Source organism: Salmo salar, chromosome ssa20, assembly GCF_905237065.1.
Source record: "Salmo salar chromosome ssa20, Ssal_v3.1, whole genome shotgun sequence".
Taxonomy (NCBI): domain Eukaryota; kingdom Metazoa; phylum Chordata; class Actinopteri; order Salmoniformes; family Salmonidae; genus Salmo; species Salmo salar.
The window spans coordinates 75,921,476-75,948,984 of record NC_059461.1 but is presented as its reverse complement, the minus strand read 5'-3'; the positions used below and the strand labels follow the sequence as shown (position 1 = coordinate 75,948,984).

Below are 27,509 nucleotides of genomic sequence, written 5' to 3'. Positions count from 1 at the left end.
TGTTGCATCCCTCCAATAGAGTTCCAAACACTTTTATAATCTATGTCAAGTCACATTGAATCTGTTCTGGCGGCTCGTGTTGGCCCAACGCCCTTATAAGACACCATGTTGGTGTTTCCTTTATTTTGGCAGTTACCTGTATGTGACGAGGAAATTAGGTCGGTGGTTTCTAGCCTGTGTTTACACTTGCAGCCCAATTTCGAACTTTTTTCCACTAATTGCTCTTCTGAACAATCACGTCAGATCTTTTTCAGAGGTGATCTGATTGGTCAGAAGACCAATTAGTGAAAAAGATCAGAATTGGCTGTGGTTAGATGACAGGCGATATGACCTTGGTTGATCGCTGGCAATATTTGTGTACAGCCGACTGGACTTGACGTAGAAGGAAACACGTTTATAATTATTTTCAAGTACAGTATAGGCAAACCATTACTTGTTTACAATTAAAAACATGTTTTTATAAATGTAACCTTTATTTAACTAGACAAGTCAGTTAAGAACAAATTATTATTTATATTGACGGAATACCCCGACCAAACCTGGACGAAGCGGTGCCAATTGTGCACCGCCCTATGGGACTCCCAATCACGGCCGGATGTGATGCAGCCTGGATTCGAACCAGGTACTGCAGTGACGCCTCTTGCAGTGAGATACAGTGCCTTAGACCGCTGCGCCACTCATTCAATTGTGAATTTTAAAAAATCCAGAAAAATGAACCTTATCCACAGGCATTTTTTAAAATTTATTATTGAATTCGAAAATTGAAAACGTTGCTGTAGTAAATGGTCCCTCTCCTCCTGACTATAAACCCATAATAATTGGCCACAGAGCTAATGAAGCCGCCGGGTGGTGGCAGAGAAGGGAGGGAAGAGAGAAGATGGAGAGGGGCGCCCGGTCCCTCTGCGGGTTCTCGAACAAAAGCGGGCCGAGACAGCTGCTCTCTCCCCAGTCCAGACCATTAAGAGGAGATCTGGAGCGGAGCGTGGGGTGGCGAGGTGCCAAACCCCTCCACTTCAAAGCCTTTGGACACGGCCTTCATTTAGGTTGTAGATATTTTACTGATGCTTAATTGCTGTAGCGAAAATCTTGTGCATAAAACTCACTCGTAATGGTATCATGTTGTTTACCTGGAGAATTTAGTGACATGACACATTTTGGTGCCGGTTTAGATAGACACAAATGCGCTATTGTGTATTGGGAATTTGCATGACAATGCGCTGTATACATACACAATGCATGCAACGAGACCAGAAGGTTGAACACTTCTATCAGACGTAAACAAATAGACAATTGTGCATAAAAGAATAGTGCACACACCCACAACGAAATTGGGCTAATGGATATAAGTCCATTTCTAGACATAACATGTAAAACAGCCTAATTCTCATCTTTTTACACTCGTACGTCTTTTGGCCAACCAGATCAGCTCTTTTGCCAATAATGGTGCAACAGATGTGAATTGGGCTGCCTCTGTAAACTCAACTATAATAACCCAAATGTTCTTGAACATAATTCTGTAGTTATTTTGTTAACTGTAAGGGATGCGCAAATACAAACGCATGACTTCTAACATGCTTCTAAAGATAAACATTTAAAACTAGGGTGTATTTACTAGTTTTTTTGTACTTATTTCTTCTGTGCGTTTTAAGGGAATGCGGCATCTGAGAGTGCAGTTGCACCCAAACCAGAAGTCACCAAAGAAGTGAGAGAACAAATGAGGGGCAGGCTAACACCTGTCGCTTTCTTTGGGGAAGGGCCTTTAATTCCCAGTCTGATTCAGTTTAGGCCAAGGGGCCTCCGCCAGCAGCTGCCAACTGAAGGCATCGCGTTACATCGGAGAACCCGCACTGGGGAAATCTTCAGAGCCTTGCACAGGGACATACGAAAAATTGTACTGGGTAGGGCAAGAAAATAAAGAGAGAAAAATGACCGAGTCTTGAGATAATCAACAGATTGTCAGGATGTGTAATGAAAAATATATTGCAAATACTCCACGTCCAAAGCTATGTGCCACTAAAATGTCATTATTTATTTTTTTGACACATCTGCGTAATATCTCTGTGTTATGCCATAAATAGTCCTATTGGCCTACCTGGTGAAATACATTGGACACATTGGAGCTTTGATGACCCACTGAATGGGTATATCATTTGTGACAGCAGCCTACGCCCCATCCTATTTCCTTTCACAGAATGTAGCCTATACTGTGCAGTTATGGAGGACACAAACAGATGACAAGATGGAAGATGCCAATAGCTGTCTAATAAACATGTTATAAGTTACATACTTTGTTATTACCATGCAATGCACATGTAGGCTACTTTTTTTTCCAAAATGGTCATTATTTCTTAAACAGTAGCCTAAGTGAATAGCCTACGGTTGATCAACAACAACAAAAAACACTGTCGCCGGATACGCAACCCAAAAGATGACTTGTGACCACTACTGATTCTCACCGCGCAGAAAGGGCTGGCCGAAGACAAAGGAGAGGGCTCTGATTGGCTCTCGCGGTGTGTGCTCTGTTGTCCCATGGCTAGTGCAGACAAACCACACATTCATATGCAAATGAGTCCTTATAAATACCTACAACAGCTCTATAGTGCCAGCAGTACGTCTCGCGAAGATTGTACAATAATCACAGGGCGTCTCGCCTGTCGTGTATAGATTTTCTCTGACCGGTTCCGTTTGCCAGCTGCTCTCTTTCACGGATCGGGAAAATAACAGTGGAATACAAACTGGGATCTCAGACTGACTGCACGGCTCGGGATCAAAACCAACATGGCCCCCTCGGCTCTGCACATCAAGAACGGATTTGGCATGGATGAGGATGACTACTACGGGATTAATAAAGGGGATAGAAAGGTAAGGGGCATCTGTGGTTGTGTCGCTGATCCCATTCTATATAGTAGCCTACCCTAGTAATACAGTTATTACATTGGTACAACGTACTAAATGGCCTATGTGTCATTGTTACAGGCGAGAAAACCTTTGGTGGAGAAGAAGAGGCGTGCTCGTATCAATGAGAGTTTGCAGGAGCTCCGGACCTTGCTCGCTGACACCGACGTGAGTTTGGCGCACCTACCCCGCAATAGACTCACCTGGCGCGGCTGCGCTTATTGGCTTGAGCGTAGCCTCTGCAATAATACCTACCGGTCATACTACAATAGATGCGAATTAAATCTAATATTTTTCACTTCGTCTCCCCTCGGTTTCAGTCAAAGGTGGAGAATGCAGAGGTTCTGGAGATGACGGTGAAAAAAGTGGAGCACATTCTCAAGGATCGTCCCCAAGGTAAGCAGTGAGCAATGGTACAGCCTATTGACACTTTCCTCCACTCATCGAAGTGCATTTAGGCCCATATCAGGTGCGGCTTAACATTTAACGCCCACTGTGGGAGTGCAATTGAATCTAAGTAGGCCTAATTTAATTTCTTCCTCAGAGACTGACATCATGAACCGGGAGGCCAGCGAGAGATTTGCAGCAGGCTACATCCAGTGCATGCATGAGGTCCATATGTTTGTGTCCAACTGTCCCGGGATAGACGCGACGGTGGCGGCCGAGCTACTGAACCACCTGCTGGAGTGTATGCCCTTGAACGAGGACCACTTCCAGGACATGGTTATGGATATAATATCGGACACTTCCAGCAACAACGGCAGCACTTGGCCAGCCGGCGAGGCAGTGAGCGTGGCCCTAGCCTCACCCGGATGCAGAAGTATAGCCAGCGGCTCTTCCTCGGCCCTCTCTCCCGCCGACTCCAACACCTCCAGTGAGGACCTGTGCTCTGACCTGTACGAGACAGACAGCGAGCACAACCAGCGCGCTACCGACGCACTGGAGAACCAAGAAGCCCAGAACATCCCCACTATCACCTACTCCAAATCCATGTGGAGGCCCTGGTAGTGGCCCGTACTGGTCAACTGTCTGCCTTTGGGATTTAATAGAATAGTTTGGAGTCTACCTGACCCCAGGCTGTGATATCGTCTGTTACCTGGAAAGCGCATGTCGCCGGAAATTCACTTCCTGCTATTGCGCAATTGAGAACTGCTCATATTTGTTTTTGTAAATATCTCATTATGTATAGAGGATTTGCATAATAAAAAGCTCTTTTAGAGACCGAAATACTTCGGCAATGCCTTAAATAGGCTATAAATCTTTTTTTCCAGTGAAGAAAAAAGGCCCTTGGGCGTGTAGCCTATAGTTTATTCGCCATTTAACCTTGAAGAGAAACGCTTATATTTCACCCCAACCACTTGACGCTGTAACAATGTGTAGAATGTTTTGTCCTAAAAACTGTCAATGTGATTAATAAAATAATTTAATGAAAATGACTCTTCATGTATAACTTGTGCTTGTTTTTGTTTACACCATCTTACAGAACGACTCAAAGTAAACCAGTTAAAAGGCATTTCAGGCTAGAATGACTTGACGTCTGTTAGCATAACATTTTAAACGATTGGCAGAGTACCTAATATCACATGGCAATTGAATCGCCCAATTGACAAACATTAAAGAAATTAAGAGGAAGTGCAGCCTGAAACATAAACTTACAACACTTACAGGCCTCTTGCTAGTCAGGTTATTATCCAATTGCTAAAAACGCATTGAAACAAAATGATAAGCCTATGAAAAGAGGCCAGTGCCACACCAATAATCAAAATCCTGTGTTTGAGGCATTTTATTCATTCATTCATTCATTCATTCTCATTCATTCATTCATTCATTCATTCATTCATTCATTCATTCTTTTTTAAAGCACCTGGAAACAGTCCATAAAGAATGCAGAAGTCAATCTTGAAAGATACATTTGTGATAGGCCTGTAATTTATAACATGCAATAAAACATGATCGAGCGATTCCATTATCATCTCATTTCAGTCGAATAAATTATAGGTCTGTGTCGCGTCCAGTTCAGCCACGTTCAATTTCTAAATCTCTCCCCCACAGGCGTCCTCTCCTAGAGTACAAAGACGCGCTTCGCGTCCTGTCCGCACATGAAAGGTTCCGCTAGTGCAGTGGAAAGCAACGCCAATACCTGGCTAAAGTCGCACCTCTGACGTCCCTGCCACACCAAGTGTCACTGGTAACACGTCAGGTACAATGGTTTCCATATTCCACAGAGCAACGTTAGATCCTGTCCACGGTCGTATAAAACGGCACCACCACTACAGTTACTTGACATCATTTTAAAAAGGCACATTGCTGTACGATTCTAATCACCATAAACACAAATCTTGACTTGAAATAACGTGTGCCTAAAGTAGCCTACAAAGTGCTGCGCGCTTCCATTTCCAATGTCTCCTATTGAATATTAACCGTAATAATTGCCGTAATAATTGCTCGCAGCTTTCCAAAGCCATTAGCCTACTTGGCCCTTTGACCGTGAAACCGCAATTGGGTTACCTGCATAGAGACTACCGATACGAACATGACAGGCCTGACTATAGGCTAGATAGCCTAGTCTATCATGCATAGCTCAACGTGGAATATGAACACAAGTTCAACATCCTTTGCTCATCGATTTGCTTAGACAGACAAGTTTCAATCACAAGTACAATAAACCGACTGTGCACTAATGAGTGCCACCAATAAAGAAGACACAAGCACTGGAAAAACCATTGATGGGTGGCTGGGTGATTTTGCAACAACGGGCACTTTTGGCATTTCTTAAATAAAATAAATACGTTTACTGAAAAATACATTCATTACGGATGTTAATTGTTATTCAAATCCACATTAATAGATTTACAGACTGTTGTCAGCTTTTGATGAAGGAATGGCTGACAAGTCGGATTAGCGTTGAGCAGCCGCAGGGGGCTTGAAGATGTTCACACCTGTGCCACGACTTTGACGAGGTGTGAACAGCGGGCATGGAAGCAGAGGAGGACACACTGATCAAAGCTTTGGATCGGCAGGCTACCACTTGACAGAATGGCGACAAAGTCGGGGAGTTGAAAGATACTGACACAGACACAGTAGCCTATATCTTTGGTTCGTCTTTGCACCTGTCAAAGGACATTTTTAAAGAAATGTGGGCCTTAAGAATGACAAAACAAATAACTTAGGCTATAACAAAACTATTATATAGATAGTTTATTATAAGACCAATTCATAGACTTTTGTAATGATGATATCTGTATCATGAGCCATTTCCCCCATTAGTTTCCCAAAGCCCGCTGTTGCTTGGTAAAGCCATAGTCCCAAATGTGCATAAAGCATCTGTTGCATCAAAACAGGGACCCCCGGGCCTGTTTCCCATCATTATCCTAATGGCGCACAATCACCATTCATCTAAAATGACATATGACATGTCGACGACATTACAAAATTCGTTTTAGCGATCAGTGAATGACAAGGGCAAAATAACAATTGCACAGCATCCCAAACGCATCAGCTGAGGATTCGTGACGGTGAATTTGAATTCCGGGGTTAAAGGTTAGTGGCCGGTGTCAGTTGGCATGAGGATTTCAAACGTGAATGAGAGCATATGGCTTTGATACGGATCCCCTGGGACTCCCATTCCATCCTTGGATGCGTCTCTCCTATCAACTGTCTGACTCTGAAGAACAATCACTGATCTAACAGAACGCCTCAGCCTAGCCCTTCATCCGCTCTGACAGTTTATTGTGGCTTTCCCTGATCTGTTTGATGCTTTCACACGCACAACACTCATAAACAGATAATCCTCCCATTGAGTACACTGATTTGAGTCAGAGAAGCCAATCGGTCGATATTCGAAATTGCCAGCTGCTTTTGAACAATAGTCACACAATCTCACCATCTGAGTTTTGTTCTTCTTCATCAGGTTCCAGCCTTAAAATGTTATTATAGCCCACATTCAAGTAAAATATAGGGTGAAAACCCCATGGAGCACCATCACAACAAAACAAACCCTTACCTGTCCAGATTAATTAACACTAGGGGGAAAGTGCCTACAAAAAAGCTATGAACTGTGCTAAAATATCAGGTTCTCAAAGTAGCAGTGAGACAAATATACACTGAGTGTCCAAAACATTAAGAACAACTGCTCCTTCCATGACATAGACTGACCAGGTGAATCAAGATGAAAGCTATGATCCCTTATTGATGTTACCTGTTAAATCCACTTCAATCAGTGTAGATAGAGGAGACAGATTAAATAATGATTTTTAAGCCTTGAGTGTGTGTGTGCCATTCAGAGGGTGAATGGGAAAGACAAAATATTTAAGTCCCTTTTAAAGGGGTATGGTAGTTTTAATTTGTTTATTTATTTTATATATTTTTTACCTTTATTTAACTACGCAAATCAGTTAAGAACACATTTTTTATTTACAATGATGGCCTACCCCGGCCAAACCCTAACCAGGACAACGCTGGGCCAATTGTGCACCGCCCTATGGGACTCCCGATCATGGCCAGTTGCCAGGCAAACTGATTTTGCCAGGCACAAAAAAAAACCCCATTTCAATCTATTTTAGAATAAGGCTATAACGTAACGAAATGTGGAAAAAGTCAAGGGGTCTGAATACTTCCTGAATGCACTGTATGTGTCTGAATTTCCCTGTTTTGTTCAAGTCTGACTGCCAGGGGCGGACTGGGACGACAAATCGGCCCTGGCCTTTTCTAACATGCAGACCATTTTTTCCTGTGAGTCCCCCTCCTCTTCCTCCATATCAGGAAGGTCCTCCTTGATAGGGGCTGAGGCCGAGTCTTCACAGTACAAACATTCCTGATAACATAATTTTTTTTAAATTTCACCTTTATTTAACTAGGTAGGCAAGTTGAGAACAAGTTCTCATTTACAACTGCGACCTGGCCAAGATAAAGCAAAGCAGTTCGACACATACAACAATACAGAGTTACACATGGAGCAAAACAAACATACAGTCAATAATACAGTAGAAAAATAAGTCTTTATACAATGTGAGCAAATGAGGTGAGATAAGGGAGGTAAAGGCAAAAAAAGGCCATCGTGGCAAAGTAAATACAATATAGCAAGTAAAACACTGGAATGGTAGCTTTGGTAGATTTGCAGTGGAAGAAAGTGGAAGTAGAAATAATGGGGTGCAAAGGAGCTAAATAAATAAATAAATACAGTAGGGGAAGAGGTAGTAGTTTGGGCAAAATTATAGATGGGCTATGTACAGGTGCAGTAATCTGTGAGCTGCTCTGACAGCTGGTGCTTAAAGCTAGTGAGGGAGATAAGCGTTTCCAGTTTCAGAGATTTTTGTAGTTCATTCCAGTCATTGGCAGCAGAGAACTGGAAGGAGAGGCGGCCATAGGAGGAATTATCTTTGGGGGTGACCAGAGAGATATACCTGCTGGAGCGCGTGCTACAGGTGGGTGCTGCTATGGTGACCAGCGAGCTGAGATAAGGCGGGACTTTACCTAGCAGGGTCTTGTAGATGACCTGGAGCCAGTGGGTTTGGCGACGAGTATGAAGCGAGGGCCAGCCAACGAGAGCATACAGGTTGCAGTGATGGGTAGTATATGGGGCTTTGGTGACAAAACGGATGGCACTGTGATAGACTGCATGCAATTTATTCAGTAGGGTATTGGAGGCTATTTTGTAAATGATATCGCCGAAGTCGAGGATCGGTAGGATGGTCAGTTTTACAAGGGAATGTTTGGCAGCATGAGTGAAGGATGCTTTGTTGCGAAATAGGAAGCCAGTTTTAGATTTAACTTTGGATTGGAGATGTTTGATGTGAGTCTGGAAGGAGAGTTTACAGTCTAACCAGACACCTAGGTATTTGTAGTTGTCCACATATTCTTAGTCAGAACCGTCCAGAGTAGTGATGCTGGACGGGCGGGCAGGTGCAGGCAGCGATTGGTTGAAGAGCATGCATTTAGTTTTACTTGTATTTAAGAGCAGTTGGAGGCCACGGTAGGAGAGTTGTATGGCATTGAAGCTCGTCTGGAGGGTTATTAACACAGTGTCCAAAGAAGGGCCAGAAGTATACAGAATGGTGTCGTCTGCGTAGAGGTGGATCAGAGACTCACCAGCAGCAAGAGCGACATCATTGATGTATACAGAGAAGAGAGTTGGCCCAATAATTGAACCCTGTGGCACCCCATAGAGACTGCCAGAGGTCTGGACAACAGGCTCTCCAATTTGACACACTGAACTCTATCAGAGAAGTAGTTGGTGAACCAGGCGAGGCAATCATTTGAGAAACCAAGGCTATTGAGTCTGCTGATGAGGATGTGGTGATTGACCTGGCCAAGGCTTTCGACTCGGTCAATGAATACGGCTGCACAGTATTGTTTCTTATCGATGGCAGTTAAGATATCGTTTAGGACCTTGAGCGTGGCTAAGGTGCACCCATGACCAGTTCTGAAACCAGATTGCATAGCGGAGAAGGTGCGGTGGGATTCGAAATGGTTGGTAATCTGTTTGTTGACTTGGCTTTCGAAGACCATAGAAAGGCAGGGTAGGATAGATATAGGTCTGTAGCAGTTTAGGTCAAGAGTGTGTCCCCCCTTTGAAGAGAGGGATGACCGCAGCTGCTTTCCAATCTTTGGGAATCTCAGACGACACGAAAGAGAGGTTGAACAGGCTAGTAATAGGGGTTGCAACAATTTCAGCAGATAATTTTAGAAAGAAAGGGTCCAGATTGTCTAGCCCGGCTGATTTGTAGGGGTCCAGATTTTGCAGCTCTTTCAGAACATCAGCTGACTGGATTTGGGAGAAGGAGAAAATGGGGAAGGCTTGGGCGAGTTGCTGTGGGGGGTGCAGTGCTCTTGACCGGGGTAGGGGTACAATACAAGGATACGTGTAGGTTAGTACAGTATTGACCCACATGACGACATAGGCAGATCTGTGTGTGTGTGTGTGTGTGTGTGTGTGTGTGTGTGTGTGTGTGTGTGTGTGTGTGTGTGTTTTGAGTGGGAGGTAAACTTGTTTGTGTGTGAGATGTGTGTGTGAAGCCAGATGTTTGACGTACCTTGACGTCGATGGCCTTGGGCAGAACCCCCATCCTCACCCAGGGCTGTTCCTTCACTAGCTCCCTCCGCTGGACAGAGGAGAAATGTGGCTGGCTCTTCTGCATCAGTCTCAGTCTCTGCTGGTCCTCCCTCAACACCTTCTGGATGTCCCTGTTCACACAGAGAGATAGCTCTGTTAGAAATGATTAACAACTGTGCTTCTCATCTACTTAGCTTCTCTTCATTGTGTTACCAACATGGGTTTTTGAATTAGCTAATAGCCAATTACATATTATTTTTTTAATCATTTAGCAGACACTCTTATCCAGAGCGACCTACAGGAGCATTTAGGGTTAAGTGCCTTGCTCAAGGGCACATCGACAGAGTATTGTCGGCTCATGGATTTTCAGGAAACTCTAAAGATAACATGCACTAGTCTAGGTCAGTAGAAATAATTGTCTGTGTAGTTTGGAGTTATTCTGTTAGTATGGCTTGATAAGAACTGAGGTCCGAGGTCTATATTTGTAAGCGGCCAATATACCATGGCTAAGGGCTGTATCCAGGCACGCCGCGTGGCTGCCCTTAGCTGTGGTATACTGGCCATATACCACACCCCCTCGGGCCTTATTGCTTAAATCTATAACACATCCTCTCCTCTTCTACAACAGGTGTCTCACCTGCTGTAGGTCCTCCTCAGGCTGAGCTGCCAGACACTTCTCTGCTGCTATACTGCTCCCTGGAGCTCCACTAGGGGGTGCCATGCTGTCCTCTAGCTGCAGCAGGTTGAGCTGCAGGGGAGAGCTGCAGTGACACTCAAACAGTGGGGGAGACGCAGCCGGCTCCCAGCCAGTGGAGGAAGGGATGGAGCAGCGGGACACTGCCCCCTCTCTGGTCTCCATGGCCGGGGCTTTGGCCGAAGGGGAAGGCTTCAGTGGGGTAGGAATCCTGGGGGACAAACTGAGCCTGCACTGGGAAGGAGGGCTGGCACAAGAAGGCCTGTTGGGTAGAGTAGGCGGTTTGGAAGGGCTGCTGGGTAGTGTAGGCGGTTTGGAAGGGCTGCTGGGTAGTGTAGGTCGTCTGAGGGGCTTGGAAGGCCTGCTGGGAGTTAAAGGTTGCCTGAGGGGGAATTCCAGGGGATGGGTGCTGGGAGGTGTAGGCAGGTTAGGGCTGGCAGGAGGTCTGCTCAGGAAAGAAGGAAGGTGCTGTGGCTATTTGACCAATCTGGCCTATCTGTCCCATCTGAGGGAATAGGTAGTTGGGCACAATTAAAGCCACCAGGGGGTGACGATAGGGGCAGGGTATGGCGTAGCAGTGGGTGGAGCCTGGCTGCTCTGGCCCTCCCCAAAGCCAGTGGAGACAGTGGGGTCAGGGCGAGTGATCTGGGCAGGGGCGGTAGGGAAAACAGGGTAGCCTGACAGGGGTAGCCTGGCACCATGGCAGGGTAGGGCTAGGAGAAGGCCTGGGACTGGGAGGCTTCAAAAATGGTGACCAAGCTGTCCGTTTCAGGCCCTGCGGGGGATGGAGGGTTTACAGTGGACTCAGGACACTTTACGCGGGGCTTCTTGGATTTCTAATTTCGACTGCCCTTCTTGGTTGCAGCGGGGGAGGCCCCAGCGCCTGGCCGCGCTCTGTTTAGCAACATCTCCGGTACCTGCGGCTTCTGAGGAGAGAAGACACACAACATAGTCAGTGAAGAATATCTATGAGATGGATCTTAACGTCTAGCTCAGATGTTCCCAAAGCCACATTTTCCACAATGCTGTGTGTATGTAACTATGCATTTTGCTTATCCTGGGTGTTGGTCAGACCTCTCGGTCTGTGCAGGTACGTGGAGCAGTCTTTCTGGAAGGTTCTGGCGTTGCGGAGTTCCTTACAGCGGGTAAGAAAGGCTTGCTCCTCCTTGTGTGTGCGCTGACAACACCTGCTTGGTCAGCCTCAGCCTCTTATAGGTCCTTTCCTGGGTGGGTGGGGATACCACAGTGACTGGCAACGCTGGAGGGGTGGGACTCTCAGAATTCTCTGGAGAGGTCAATCACAGGAAAGAGCCAATTAGAATGAAACATAACAGTGTGTGTCTGCTCACTAGATTCTGTCTGGCGTTTCTTGTCTCCTACATGGACGATGGTATTGCTATAGCTACAATGACTGGTGATTGACACCACGCTCTCAGCCTTGCTGGGCAGAGCCAGGGGCCCTCCCACCACCGGGCGGCGCCAGAGGAAAGCTTCATAGGGGCCTTCATAGACAGGCCTGGATCTGAAGGACAAGAGGGTGAAGAAGACACTGCTATTAGTTATGCTCACACATCAAGCTTTAGAGTGATTGTTTCTATGGGACGTTTAGCAGTGTGATGGAGATATTGTATATACCTTGTTAGACCTGCAGACACTGTCCAGACAGCTGATCTGCTGGTAGGAGTAGACAGTCTGGTTGTTATAGGTGACCTCCTCCACACTGGCAGCAGCAGTAGCAGTAATGTCCTTGACCAGCAGAGGGGGCACCGCTGAATCCTTCAGAAACATCACAGGGCTCTTCAGCTGCTAAGCTCCAGCTGGAGACACACATCTGTTAGCAAACACACACTCTCACAGACATGTGCATATACACACGCACGCATTTACAAGCTCAAAACCGTCAATATTTTCTAACACACACACACACACCACTTAATGTCTGTGGTTTTCCTGGATTCAGGTTTGGAGGGAGAGTAGACCTGCTGGTCCTGACTCTTCAACATGTGGACCCCTTTACAGATCTCCTGGAATGTTTTCTGTAAGACACACACACAGATAGAGAGATGGTGTGAGTGGGGAAGAGCAGAGAAAATGATGAGACATTGATTTAGAATACTGAAGACAACCAGGGAAGAACTGCAGAGAATGCCATCAACTCACCAGCTTGGATTTGCTTGGTTCCGCAACCATAATTCTGTTCTCAAGGGCGTTCCCGTTGGTCTCGCTAGGCCACCCCATACTCAGCAGCTGCTCATGGGAACCATTGCTGCCATGGCTACCGTAACCACCGGAGCCCATGTTGTGGACCGGTTGTAGGAGGAAAAGTGTTGTTATAGAAACACACAGAGGATAGTGCCATGTGAGAAAGAATGTGAATTGTAAAGTGTGTGTCTGTGTGCTGACCTGCAGCAGCAGTCTGTGGAACCGCTCAGTTATCTCCTGGATGTCAGAGTCCATTAACTTCCCCTCTGTGACGATAGGAACTGCAAACACGTCTTCATTTACCGGACCCCTGAAACATCATAGACACAATGTCAAATTACATTTCACAAACACTGATGCATAACTGACACTCCAGTGACGTCTCACTGGCCTGATATATTTTTCATGTGTCACTACCGATAATTTGTGTGTGTGTGTGTGTGTGACTCATATGCAGACTTTGTGCCTGCCGATGTCAAAGGAGACCTTGCGGCTCCAGGGGTTGACGAAGCTGGACCACCTGGTATCTATGGTGACACACTTGGATATCCAAGATGGCATAGCAGTTCAGACGTCCTTTACCCTCCTCTTGTCGTGTCCCGTGTGTATATATATATTTAGATATTTTTCTTCGCATTATCTTTTTACATTTTTTCTTCTAAAACTCAACCTCAAAGCACTCTCCTGCAACCCGCCTAACCAATTTAAAAAAGAAAGTATTATTTACCTCAAATCCGAAATCCACAACAGAAGCTAGCCAGATGTTAGCCATTTTCACTGGCTACCGTTGGAGTTCAGCTAGCCACGGTTAGCTATCCATTAGCTCGAAAAGCTATCGCCAGACTTTGTACAGCGCGACTCAGACCAGAGTATACCGGACCTATTCTCTCTCCTTTCCCCGATTTCTACCACAGGCTCTGGACATTTACACCTGGATCTTGCAGCTAACTAGCTGCTACCTGAGTGACTATTGGCAAGGTCGGTCCCGGAATTAACACACATTATCCCGGAGCTAACCAGCTGAAGAGTTCCGTCAGCCACTCGTGGGCTTTTCCTGAGCTAGCCAGCTGAAGTGTCTCCTGGGCTACAGTCACCTATCCTGACCCGCTTTACTGCCGATGCGGAGCCCCATCGGGCCTTCACGACTGGACCACCGACGTTATCTGCCCGAGGGAGTTATCCAACTGGCCCCTCCGTCGCGACGTAACCTGATCGCCCATCTGCAGCCCACTAATCGTTAATCGTTAGCTGTCTTATCGGCTGCGATCTGAATAGGTCTATCGGACACTTTTCTTGGGCCACTATAACTAACTATTTTGCCAACTTGGACTGGTCCCCCCTTCCACACGGAACCCCACTAACCCACAGACGGAAACGCACGAGGTGGCTAAAAACAGACCTCCCTCCATCTTCCACCAGCTTGCTACCTATGGCCCGGCTACCTGTCTGAATCTCACTGGACCCTTTGATCACTCGGCTAAGCATGCATGATGTTTATAGAGACAATATCTCTCTCATCATTACTCAATGCCTAGGTTTACATCCACTGTATTCACATCCTACCATACCTTTGTCTGTACATTATACCTTGAAGCTATTTTATCGCCCCCAGAAACCTGCTCCCTTTTCTCTCTATTCTGGACATCACAGACGACCAATTCTTATAGCTTTTAGCCGTACCCTTATACTCATTCTTCTCTGCTCCTCTGGGGATGTAGAGGTGAATCCAGGCCCTGCAGTGCCTGGCTCCACTCCTACTCCCCAGGCGCTCTCTTTTGATGACTTCTGTAACCGTAATTGCCTTGGTTTCATGCATGTTAACATTAGAAGCCTCCTCCCTAAGTTTGTTTTATTCACTGCTTTAGCACACTCTGCCAACCCAGATGTCCTAGCTGTGTCTGAATCTTGGCTTAGGAAGTCCACCAAAAACTCTGAAATCTTCATCCAACTACAACGTTTTCAGACAAGATAGAACGACCAAAGGGGGCGGTGTTGCAATCTACTGCAGAGATAGCCTGCAGAGCTCTGTCCTGCTATCCAGGTCTGTACCCAAACAATTTGAACTTCTACTTTTAAAAATCCACCTCTGCAAAAACAAGTCTCTCACCATCGCCGCCTGCTATAGACCCCCCTCGGCCCCTAGCTGTGCTCTGGACACCATATGTGAACTGATTGCCCCCCATATATCTTCAGAGCTCGTGCTACTAGGTGACCTAAACTGGGACATGCTTAACACCCCAGCCATCCTACAATCCAAGCTTGATGCCCTCAATCTCACACAAATTATTAATGAACCCACCAGGTACAACCCCAAAGCCGCAAACACTGGCACCCTCATAGATATCATCCTAACCAACGTGCCCTCTAAATACACCTCTGCTGTTTTCAACCAAGATCTCAGCGATCACTGCCTCATTGCCTGCACCCGTAATGGTTCAGAGGTCAAACGCCCTCCACTCATCACTGTCAAACGCTCCCTGAAACATTTCAACGAGCAAGCCTTTCTAATCGACCTGGCCCTGGTATCCTGGAAAGATATTGACCTCATCCCGTCAGTAGAGGATGCCTGGTTATTTTTTTTAAATGCCTTGCTCACCATCTTAAATAAGCATGCCCCTTTCAAGAAATGTAGAACCAGGAACAGATATAGCCCTTGGTTCTCCCCAGACCTGACTGCCCTTAACCAACACAAAAATATCCTGTGGCATTCTGCATTAGCATCGAACTGCCCCCGCGATATGCAACTTTTCAGAGAAGTTAGAAACCAATACACACAGGCAGTTAGAAACGCCAAGGCTAGCTTTTTCAAACAGAAATTTGCTTCCTGCAACTCAAACTCTAAAAAGTTCTGGGACACTGTAAAGTCCATGGAGAATAAGAACACCTCCTCCCAACTGCCCACTGCAATGAGGATAGGAAACTCTGTCACCACCGATAAGTCCACTATAATTGAGAATTTCAATAAGCATTTTTCTACGGCTGGCCATGCTTGCCACCTACCTACCCCTACTGCATTCAACAGCACTGCACCCCCCACAGCTACTCGCCCAAGCTTCCCCCATTTCTCCTTCTCCCAAATCCATTCAGCTGATGTTCTGAAAGAGCTGCAAAATCTGGACCCCTACAAATCAGCTGGGTTTGACAATCTGGACCCTTTCTTTCTAAAATTATCTGCTGAAATTATTGCAACCCCTATTAATAGCCTGTTCAACCTCTCGTGTCGTCTGAGATTCCCATAGATTGGAAAGCAGCTGCTGTCATCCCCCTCTTCAAAGGAGGTGACACTCTTGACCCAAATTGCTACAGACCTATATCCATCCTACCCTGCCTTTCTAAGGTCTTCGAAAGCAAAGTCAACAAACAGATTACCGACCATTTCGAATCCCACCGCACCCTCTCCGCTATGCAATCTGGTTTCAGAGCTGGTCATGGGTGCACCTCAGCCACGCTCAAGGTCCTAAACGACATCGTAACCGCCATCGATAAGAAACAATACTGTGCTGCCGTATTCATTGACCTGGCCAAAACTTTTGACTCTGTTAATCACCACATCCTCATCGGCAGACTCAGTAGCCTTGGTTTCTCAAACGATTGCGTCGCCTGGTTCATCAACTACTTCTCTGATAGATTTCAGTGTGTCAAATCGGAGGGCCTGCTGTCCGGACCTCTGGCAGTCTCTATGGGGGTACCACAGGGTTCAATTCTTGGGCCAACTCTTTTCTCTGTATACATCAATGATGTCGCTCTTGCTGCTGGTGAATCTCTGATCCACCTCTACGCAGACGACACCATTCTGTATACTTCTGGCCCTTCTTTGGACACTGTGTTAACAACCCTCCAGATGAGCTTCAATGCCATACAACTCTCCTTCCGTGGTCTCCAACTGCTCCTAAATACAAGTAAAACTAAATGCATGCTCTTCAACCGATCGCTGCCTGCACCTGCCCGCCTGTCCAGCATCACTTCTCTGGACGGTTCTGACTTAGGTATTTGTAGTTATCCACAAATTCTAGGTGTCTGGTTAGACTGTAAACTCTCCTTCCAGACTCACATCAATCATCTCCAATCCAAAGTTAAATCTAGAATTGGCTTCCTATTTCGCAACAAAGTATCCTTCACTCATGCTGCCAAACATACCCTCGTAAAACTGACCATCCTACCAATCCTCGACTTCGGCGATGTCATTTACAAAATAGCCTCCAATACCCTACTCAACAAGCTGGATGCAGTCTATCACAGTGCCATCCGTTTTGTCACCAAAGCCCCATATACTACCCACCACTGCGACCTGTACGCTCTCGTTGGCTGGCCTTCGCTTCATAATCGTCGCCAAACACATTGGCTCCAGGTCATCTACAAGACCCTGCTAGGTAAAGTCCCCCCTTATCTCCGCTCACTGGTCACCATAGCAGCACCCACTCGTAGCACGCGCTCCAGCAGGTATATCTCACTGGTCACCCCTAAAGCCAACTCCTCCTTTGGTCATCTCTCCTTCCAGTTCTCTGCTGCCAATGACTGGAACGAACTACAAAAATCTCTGAAACTGGAAACACTTATCTCCCTCACTAGCTTTAAGCACCAGCTATCAGAGCAGCTCCCAGATCACTGCACCTGTACATAGCCCATCTATAATTTAGCCCAAACTACTACCTCTTCCCCTACTGTATTTATTTATTTAATTTATTATTTTGCTCCTTGCACCATATTATTTATATTTTAACTTTGAACTTTCTTCAAATTATAATTCTACCATTCCAGTGTTTTACTTGCTATACTTTATTTACATTGCCACCATGGCCTTTTTTTGCCTTTACCTCCCTTATCTCACATCATTTGCTCACATTGTATATAGTCTTATTTTTGTCTACTGTATCATTGATTGTATGTTGTTTTACTCCATGTGTAACTCTGTGTTTTTGTATGTTGTCGAACTGCTTTGCTTTATCTTGGCCAGGTCGCAATTGTAAATGAGAACTTGTTCTCAACTTGCCTACCTGGTTAAATAAAGGTGAGATAAATAAATAATAACTCACCATTCCGCGCACAGAACCGGTTTGAGTGGTCAAAAAGCTGTTCGACAGACAGACAGACAGACAGACAGACAGACAGACAGACAGACAGACAGACAGACAGTGTAGGAGTGTGTAATTGGATGCTTTCTCCCCTGTATGTTTTTGGCTACATAACAGGGTTGGGTCAATTTCTTTTCAACTCTTATTTAAATTCCAAGAGTACTGGCCTCCCGAGTGGCGCAGCAGTCTAAGGCACCGAGAGAAACTCCCCAGATACAGGTGTGCCAAGCTTGTATTGTCATACCCAAGAAGACTCAAGGCTGCTAAAGACGCTTCAACAAAGTACTGAGTAGGACTCCCGAGTGGCACAGCGGTATAAGGCACTGCATCGCAGTGCTAGAGGCGTCACTACAGATGTGGGTTTGATCCCGGGCTGTGTCGCAGCCAGACGCGACCAGGAAACACATGAGGCTGTACGCAATTGGCCCAGCGTTGTCCGGGTTAGGGGAGGGTTTGGCAGGCTGGGATGTCCTTGTCCCATTGCGCTCTAGCAACTCCTGTTGCAGGCTGGGCACGTGCACGCTGACACGGTCGCCAGGTGTACTGAGTTTCCTCCGACACATTTGTGCCGCTGGCTTCCGGTGTTAAGCGAGTAGTGTGTCAAGAAGCAGTACAGCTTGGCACGGTCTTGTTTCGGAGGACGCATGGCTCTCGACCTTTGCCTCTCCCGAGTCTGTAAGGGAGTTGCAGCTATGGGACAAGACTGTAACTTCCTATTGGAGATCACAAAATTGGGGATAAAAAGGGATAAAAAGTACCAACAAAAATACCCCCATTCACACATTGAGTCTAAACTTACTTTAGTTATATAGGGTCTGTTTTGAAAGTAATACTAAATCAACAAATCAGATCGGTCTGAATCAAAGAGAGTGTCGCTCTTGCGGTGGATGGCCAGCATGATTGGCCGGTCACTGGGGTGCAGGTGCAGCAGAACACGGGTTCCAAACAGGTCCTGGGGGAGGTACCCCAATAATGGAACAGCCCTGAGTGACACACCAGAGGTTATGGTTACATGATCACAAACAACACCCCTACACATTATTACAGACAGGGACACTAGAAGTTAAAAATGCACATCAGCCTTGCACTTAAACAGATGAGGTGTTGTGTATGATTGTTTATGACCTCACTTCTCGTCCATGTCCTGGAACACACAGCTGTGTGTGTGTTGTGGTGAAGATGTGCTTGTCAGAAGGGATCCTGGGGGCTGGGGAGGAAAACAGAAATTATGTAAAAAAGAAAGGCTGTGTAGAGAGTGTGTATGTTAGGGTGTGAATGGGCATTAGGATGGAATGTATGTGTATTCTAATATGTGTATGAGACTCACTGCAATACGACAGTGCTGAGAGAGACACATTTTTACATTTTAGTCATTTAGCAGACGCTCTTATCCAGAGCGACTTACAGTAGTGAATGCATACATTTCATTTTTTTTTTATTTCATACATTTGTGTTTTTTCTTCGTACTTGGCCCCCCGTGGGAATCGAACCCACAACCCTGGCGTTGCAAACACCATGCGCTACCAACTGAGCTACAGGGAAGGCCGACACAGAGATCACAGAGAGGGTCTGTATGTGTCTTACCATCATAGCCGGAGTGTACCCTCTCAGCCAGTAGCAGGCCTGTTCCTCAGCCAGAACAATAAATCACACATACATACATACAGTGCCTTCTGAAAGTATTCAAACCCCTTGACTTTTTCCACATTTTGTTAGGTTACAGCCTTATTCTGAAATGGATTTAAAATAAATAAATAAATAAATAAATAAATAAATAAATATATATATATATATGCTCAGAAATATATATATTACTGCTCAAAAAAATAAAGGGAACACTAAAATAACACATCCTAGATCTGAATAAAAGAAATAATCTTATTAAATACATTTTTCTTTACATAGTTGAATGTGCTGACAACAAAATCCCACAAAAATAATCAATGGAAATCCAGTTTATCAACCCATGGAGGTCTGGATTAGGAGTCACACTCAAAATTAAAGTGGAAAACCAAACTACAGGCTGATCCAACTTTGATGTAATGTCCTTAAAACAAGTCAAAATGAGGCTCAGTAGTGTGTGTGGCCTTCACGTGCCTGTATGACCTCCCTACAACGCCTGGGCATGCTCCTGATGAGGTGGCGGATGGTCTCCTGAGGGATCTCCTCCCAGACCTGGACTAAAGCATCCGCCAACTCCTGGACAGTCTGTGGTGCAACGTGGCGTTGGTGGATGGAGCGAGACATGATGTCCCAGATGTGCTCAATTGGATTCAGGTCTGGGGAACGGGCGGGCCAGTCCATAGCATCAATGCCTTCCTCTTGCAGGAACTGCTGACACACTCCAGCCACATGAGGTCAAGCATTGTCTTGCATTAGGAGGAACCCAGGGCCAACCGCGCCAGCATATGGTCTCACAAGGGTCTGAGGATTTAATCTCGGTACCTAATGGCAGTCAGGCTACCTCTGGCGAGCACATGGAGGGCTGTGCGGCTCCTCAAAGAAATGCCACCCCACACCATGACTGACCCACCGCCAAACCGGTCATGCTGGACGATGTTGCAGGCAGCAGAACGTTCTCCACGGCGTCTCCAGACTCTGTCACGTCTGTCACGTGCTCAGTGTGAACCTGCTTTCATCTGTGAAGAGCACAGGGCGCCAGTGGCGAATTTGCCAATCTTGGTGTTCTCTGGCAAATGCCAAACGTCCTGCACGGTGTTGGGCTGTAAGCACAACCCCCACCTGTGGACGTCGGGCCCTCATACCACCCTCATGGAGTCTGTTTCTGACCGTTTGAGCAGACACATGCACATTTGTGGCCTGCTGGAGGTCATTTTGCAGGGCTCTGGCAGTGCTCCTCCTTGCACAAAGGCGGAGGTAGTGGTCCTGCTGCTGGGTTGTTGCCCTCCTACGGCCTCCTCCACGTCTCCTGATGTACTGGCCTGTCTCCTGGTAGCGCCTCCATGCTCTGGACACTACGCTGACAGACACAGCAAACCTTCTTGCCACAGCTCGCATTGATGTGCCATCCTGGATGAGCTGCACTACCTGAGCCACTTGTGTGGGTTGTAGACTCCGTCTCATGCTACCACTAGAGTGAAAGCACCGCCAGCATTCAAAAGTGACCAAAACATCAGCCAGGAAGCATAGGAACTGAGAAGTGGTCTGTGGTCACCACCTGCTGAACCACTCCTTTATTGGGGGTGTCTTGCTTATTGCCTATAATTTCCACCTGTTGTCTATTCCATTTGCACAACAGCATGTGAAATTTATTGTCAATCAGTGTTGCTTCCTAAGTGGACAGTTTGATTTCACAGAAGTGTGATTGACTTGGAGTTACATTGTGTTGTTTAAGTGTTCCCTTTATGTTTTTGAGCAGTGCATATACACACACACTCATCAATCTACACACAATACCGCATAATGATAAGGCAAAAATACATTTTTAGAAATGTTTGCTAATTATATATATATATATTTTGTCGTGACGTTGTATTAGTTAATGTGACGACTGTTGCTCATCGAATGATTAACGGTTTATAATTGCGTGATTAAATGAATTAAGCAATGAATCAAGCAATTATTAACTCATCAACCTGGGGCACCATGGGAACAGTATTTTGATTGAGTTTCTATTTCCCAAATTAACTCAAAGGATATCAGAATATCGATTTTACAACAGTCGCTAAATTAATCAATTTCCTCTACAGTCTCATTCTGAACGTCGCATAATCCGGGAATCTGCACGGACCCGGGCTTCACCAATGAGTTTACCACATCAATCTTAGTTGATTATTTATTTACTAGCAAGCTAAAATGATGATAAAAATACACATACACAAAACACAGTCTAGCTATTGATTAGGACTTAGTATAACGGGCCAACACACTATGGCGCGTTACCCAAAATGGGGATTTAAAAGAGAGAGAAACCAAGAAAGTACACGAGAGAAATATACATTTGGGTTCATTTGTCAGCCATGCTTATTTAAACCTAGCCTTGCCCCGAACTGCCGCTCTTATGGGTCAGAATATAATGATGTAATTACGTGTTGGAGGTCTCAGGTGGGAAGCTCCGCGTGTGTCGTTTAGGCTTCTCAATGACGCACTTCTCTGGCGCAACTCTCTGGTTGTCCTCACGATGTCAGTGTCCTTCTTGGCTAAGTGGTCTGATCCCTCGCCCTTGATCTGAAAGGGGTCTTCTGAGGACAGACAGCTCTGTAGCTCAGAGCTCACAGCTTCGGACTCGAACGGTGTATATACCACGATTCAATGGAGAGTGGAGGCTGGGTGGTTTGGCTTGAATTCACCCGCTTAGACACAGCTACTCGTCCGTAGCTCGTGTAGAAAAAGATTTCTTTGTCTTCAACCTTGTGTTTCGTTTTGGGGTTCGTTGACTTTGTTAGACCTTCGCTGCAGCTTGGGGTCAATTAGTCTCCTATGTTAATTCTTCACTCTCCTGTCTTATACCCTTGGGTCAGAAGTGGGCGTAACCGCCTTTAGGGCAATTCTCTGGGCGGACCAAGTTAAGGGGCAAGGCCTAGATTTGACTAAAATCCTATTTTAGACACTACCTTCACATCTCATCTTTACCAAAACATTCTCTTTGATTTGGATATTTTCCACACAACGTACAATGTATAAACATCAGGCATATACTGGGAAAACTCTTAAAGGTACAATGTTTTCATAATAACGTCATCTCTTAACCTTTAATAACAATTCAAAAGTTACATACATTTTCATATTCCACCTCTCGTCATGACCACCGTTGTGGCTGACGGAAACCATTGTTCCAAAGTCCCTTTATTGCATGTTTAATGTTCTGAGCCCAGAATTCCATTGTGAGGACAAAGGAATTTCTCTGTGGCCTAAGGTTTATTATGGCGTGAGGGGTCATAAAACCCCCACATCTTCAGACCCCTAGATCTCTCCTCATCTGTTGGGGTTTTGGGAGATAATCTGTAGGGTGGTGGTCTCCTGTACCCTGACCTGATCAGGACAGTCATGACAATATATATATAAAAATGAAATATCACATTTACATAAGAATTCAGACCCTTTACTCAGTACTTTGTTGAAGCACCTTTGGCAGTGATTACAGCCTTGAGTCTTCTTGGGTATGATGCTACAAGCTTGGCACACCTGTATTTGGGGAGTTTCTCTTATTCTTCTCTGCAGATCCTCTCAAGCTCTATCAGGTTGGATGGGGAGCATTGCTGCACAGCTATTTTCAGGTGTCTCCAGAGATGTTCAATCGGGTTCAAGTCCGGGCTCTGGCTGGGCCACTCAAGAACATTCAGAGACTTGTCCCAAAGCTACTCCTGCATTGTCTTGGCTGTGTGCTTAGTGTCGTTGTCCTGTTGGAAGGTGAACCATCGCCCCAGTCTGAGGTCCTTAGCGCTCGAGGAGGTGGTTTTCATTAAGGATCTCTCTGTACTTTGCTCCGTTCATCTTTGCCTCGATCCTGACTAGTCTCTCAGTCCCTGCCGCTGAAAAACATCCCCACTCCAGACGGGATGTTTGGCATTCAGGCTAAAGAGTTCCATCTTGGTTTCATCAGACCAGACAATCTTGTTTCTCATGGTCTGAGAGTCTTTAGGTGCCTTTTGGCAAACTCCAAGTGGGCTGTCATGTGCCTTTTACTGAGGAGTGGCTTCCGTCTGGCCACTACCGTAAAGACATGATTGGTGGAGTGCTGCGAAGATGGTTGTCCCTCTGGAAGGTTATCCCATCTCCACAGAGGAACTCTAGAGCTCTGTCAGAGTGACCATCGGGTTCTTGGTCACCTCCCTGACCAAGGCCCTTCTCCCCCGATTGCTCAGTTTGGCCAAGCGGCCAGCTCTAGGAAGAGTCTTGCTGGTTCTAAACTTCTTCCATTTAAGAATGATGAAGGCCAATGTGTTCCTGGGGACCTTCAATGCTGCAGAAATGTTTTGGTACCCTTCCCCAGATCTGTGCCTCGACACAATCCTGTCTTGGAGGTCTACGGACAATTCCTTCGACCTCATGGTGTGGTTTTTGCTCTGACATGCACTGTCAACTGTTGGACCTTAAATAGACAGGTGTGTGCCCTTCCAAATCATGTCCAATAAATATCATTTACCACATTTGGACTCCAAGTTGTAGAAACATCTCAAGGATGATCAATGAAAAGAGGATGCACCTGAGCTCAATTTCCAGTCTCATAGCAAATGGTCTGAATACTTATGTAAATAAGGTATTTCTGTTTTTTATTTTTAAGAAAAGTGCAGAAACCTGTTTTCGCTTGTCATTATGGGGTATTGTGTGTACCCATTTTAGAAGGCTGTAACATAACAAAATGTGGAAAAAGTCAAGGGTTCTGAATACTTTCCAAAGGCACTGTATATATACACATACCAATACTACCTCCCCCTGTACAAGACTAAATTGCTTCTTTACAGCATACAGATCGCCTCAGTCCCTGACCAGTAGGTGGGGATGAAATAACAAAACTGACTCCCTCATCCCCCTTCACATCCGTCCTCTCCCTACCACTCTAAAACCCCCTTCTCCCTCCTGAGTCAGACTGTTAGAACTATGATCAATCGTTTCCTGCTCTATCTCCCATCTCGACCTCGCAGTAGAAGAAGGATTTTGCCTGCATGCACTCTGTGGGAGACGATTCCGAGAGAGAGAGAGAAAGCGAGAGAGAGGATGAATATAGATCCAAGCAGCCAGATGGATCCAGTTGAGTCTATTTCCAACAGCCTACCTGCTGCTCATCAATATCCACAGGATATGAGTGTAGATGTGCTTCCTCATGCGTATGCATGTGTCCATGCCTCAGGACTACCTGGCCTGATGACTCCTTGCTGTCCACCTGGCCGTGCTGCTGCTTCAGTTTCAACTGTTCTGCCTGCAGCTATGGAACCCTGACCTGTTCACCGGACGTGCTACCTGTCACAGACTTGCTGCTTTCATCTCTGTAGAGACAGCGGGAGTGGTAGAGATACTCTGAATGATCGGCTATGAAAAGCCAACTCCTGAGGTGCTGACCTGTTGCACCCTCGGCAACCACTGTGATTATTATTTGACCCTGCTGGTCATCTATGAACATTTGAACATCTTGGCCATGGTCTATTATAATCTCCACCCGGCACAGCCAGAAGAGGACTGTCCACCCCTCATAGCCTGGTTCCCCTCTAGGTTTCTTCCTAGGTTCTGGCCTTTCTAGGGAGTTTGTCCTAGCCACCGTGCTTCTACACCTGCATTGCTTGCTGTTTGGGGTTTTAGGCTGGGTTTCTGTACAGCACTTTGAGATATCAGCTGATGTAAGAAGGGCTTTATAAATAAATTGGATTTGATTTACTGTACAGCTTGTATCGTTGAGTGCGTAGAAGGGAAGACATACGTCTGCATGCCGCTGGCTACGTCCCTTCCGTCTTCAAGAGAGCGAGAGTTGCACCCCTTCTGAAAAAACCTACACTCGATCCCTCCGATGTCAACAACTACAGACCAGTATCCCTTCTTTCCTTTCTCTCCAAAACTCTTGAACGTGCCGTCCTTGGCCAGCTCTCTTGCTATCTCTCTCAGAATGACCTTCTTGATCCTAATTAGTCAGGTTTCAAGACTGGGCATTCAACTGAGACTGCTCTTCTCTGTGTCACGGAGGCTCTCCGCACTGCTAAAGCTAACTCTCTCTCCTCTGCTCTCATCCTTCTAGACCTATCTGCTGCCTTTGATACCGTGAACCATCAGATCCTCCTCTCCACCCTCTCCGAGCTGGGCATCTCCGGCGCCACCCACGCTTGGATTGCGTCCTACCTGACAGGTCGCTCCTACCAGGTGGCGTGGCGAGAATCTGTCTCCGCACCACGTGCTCTCACCACTGGTGTCCCCCAGGGCTCTGTTCTTGGCCCACTCCTATTCTCGCTATACACCAAGTCACTTGGCTCTGTCATATCCTCACATGGTCTCTCATATCATTGCTATGCAGATGACACACAATTAATCTTCTCCTTTCCCCCTTCTGACAACCAGGTGGCGAATCGCATCTCTGCATGTCTGGCAGACATATCAGTGTGGATGACGGATCACCACCTCAAGCTGAACCTCGGCAAGACGGAGCTGCTCTTCCTCCCGGGGAAGGACTGCCCGTTCCATGATCTCGCCATCACGGTTGACAACTCCCTTGTGTCCTCCTCCCAAAGTGCTAAGAGCCTTGGCGTGACCCTGGACAACACCCTGTCGTTCTCCACCAACATCAAGGCGGTGACCCGATCCTGTAGGTTCATGCTCTACAACATTCGCAGAGTACGACCCTGCCTCACACAGGAAGCGGCGCAGGTCCTAATCCAGGCACTTGTCATCTCCCGTCTGGATTAGTGCAACTCGCTGTTGGCTGGGCTCCCTGCCTGTGCCATTAAACCCCTACAACTCATCCAGAACGCCGCAGCCCGTCTGGTGTTCAACCTTCCCAAGTTCTCTCACGTCACCCCGCTCCTCCGCTCTCTCCACTGGCTTCCAGTCGAAGCTCGCATCCGCTACAAGACCATGGTGCTTGCCTACGGAGCTGTGAGGGGAACGGCACCTCCGTACCTTCAGGCTCTGATCAGGCCCTACACCCAAACAAGGGCACTCCGTTCATCCACCTCTGGCCTGCTCGCCTCCCTACCTCTGAGGAAGCACAGTTCCCGCTCAGCCCAGTCAAAACTGTTCGCTGCTCTGGCACCCCAATGGTGGAACAAGCTCCCTCACGACGCCAGGACAGCGGAGTCAATCACCACCTTCCGGAGACACCTGAAACCCCACCTCTTCAAGGAATACCTGGGATAGGATAAAGTAATCCTTCTAACCCCCCCCCTTAAAAGATTTAGATGCACTATTGTAAAGTGGTTGTTCCACTGGATATTATAAGGTGAATGCACCAATTTGTAAGTCGCTCTGGATAAGAGCGTCTGCTAAATGACTTAAATGTAAATGTAAAAATGCATGAGTAGAAGGGTCATAGGTACCTGTTCCAGTGCACATACTCCAGGAGGGCAGGCGGTAGGGTGTGGTGAAGCTGTAGAACACACTGACATCCTGAGGGGTCAGGAACTCTACAAACTTAGCATTGTACACCATCTTCCATGTGATGAGAGAGACAGCGACAGCAAAAATATCCTATTGGACAAAACAAAAACCTATTAAAGGAGAGTCAGTCAGAAAGGTATTAAAGTGGCCCTGATCAGGAAAACCAGAGCTGTCATCAGGAGAGAGTCAGTCAGAAAGGTATTAAAATGGCCCTGATCAGGAAAACCAGAGCTGTCATCAGGAGAGAGTCAGTCAGAAAGGTATTAAAATGGCCCTGATCAGGAAAACCAGAGCTGTCATCAGGAGAGAGTCAGTCAGAAAGGTATTAAAATGGCCCTGATCAGGAAAACCAGAGCTGTCATCAGGAGAGAGTCAGTCAGAAAGGTATTAAAATGGCCCTGATCAGGAAAACCAGAGCTGTCATCAGGAGAGAGTCAGTCAGAAAGGTATTAAAATGGCCCTGATCAGGAAAACCAGAGCTGTCATCAGGAGAGAGTCAGTCAGAAAGGTATTAAAATGGCCCTGATCAGGAAAACCAGAGCTGTCATCAGGAGAG

At 46.3% G+C, this 27,509-nt stretch overlaps 1 protein-coding gene and 1 pseudogene across 1 annotated transcript; one reads left to right on the top strand and one right to left on the bottom strand.

The window, feature by feature from the left end:
- The first annotated feature begins 2,553 nt into the window (after nt 1-2,553).
- Nucleotides 2,554-4,331, top strand: LOC106581358 (transcription cofactor HES-6). The gene is made up of 4 exons (XM_014163365.2): nt 2,554-2,862; nt 2,977-3,063; nt 3,216-3,291; nt 3,440-4,331. Exons 1-4 carry the CDS (start codon nt 2,779-2,781, stop codon nt 3,901-3,903), a joined length of 711 nt encoding a protein of 236 aa, XP_014018840.1. The 5' UTR covers nt 2,554-2,778; the 3' UTR covers nt 3,904-4,331.
- Nucleotides 4,332-7,549: 3,218 nt separating this feature from the next.
- LOC106581343 (period circadian protein homolog 2-like) lies at nt 7,550-27,004 on the bottom strand (annotated as a pseudogene).
- Nucleotides 27,005-27,509: the final 505 nt, after the last annotated feature.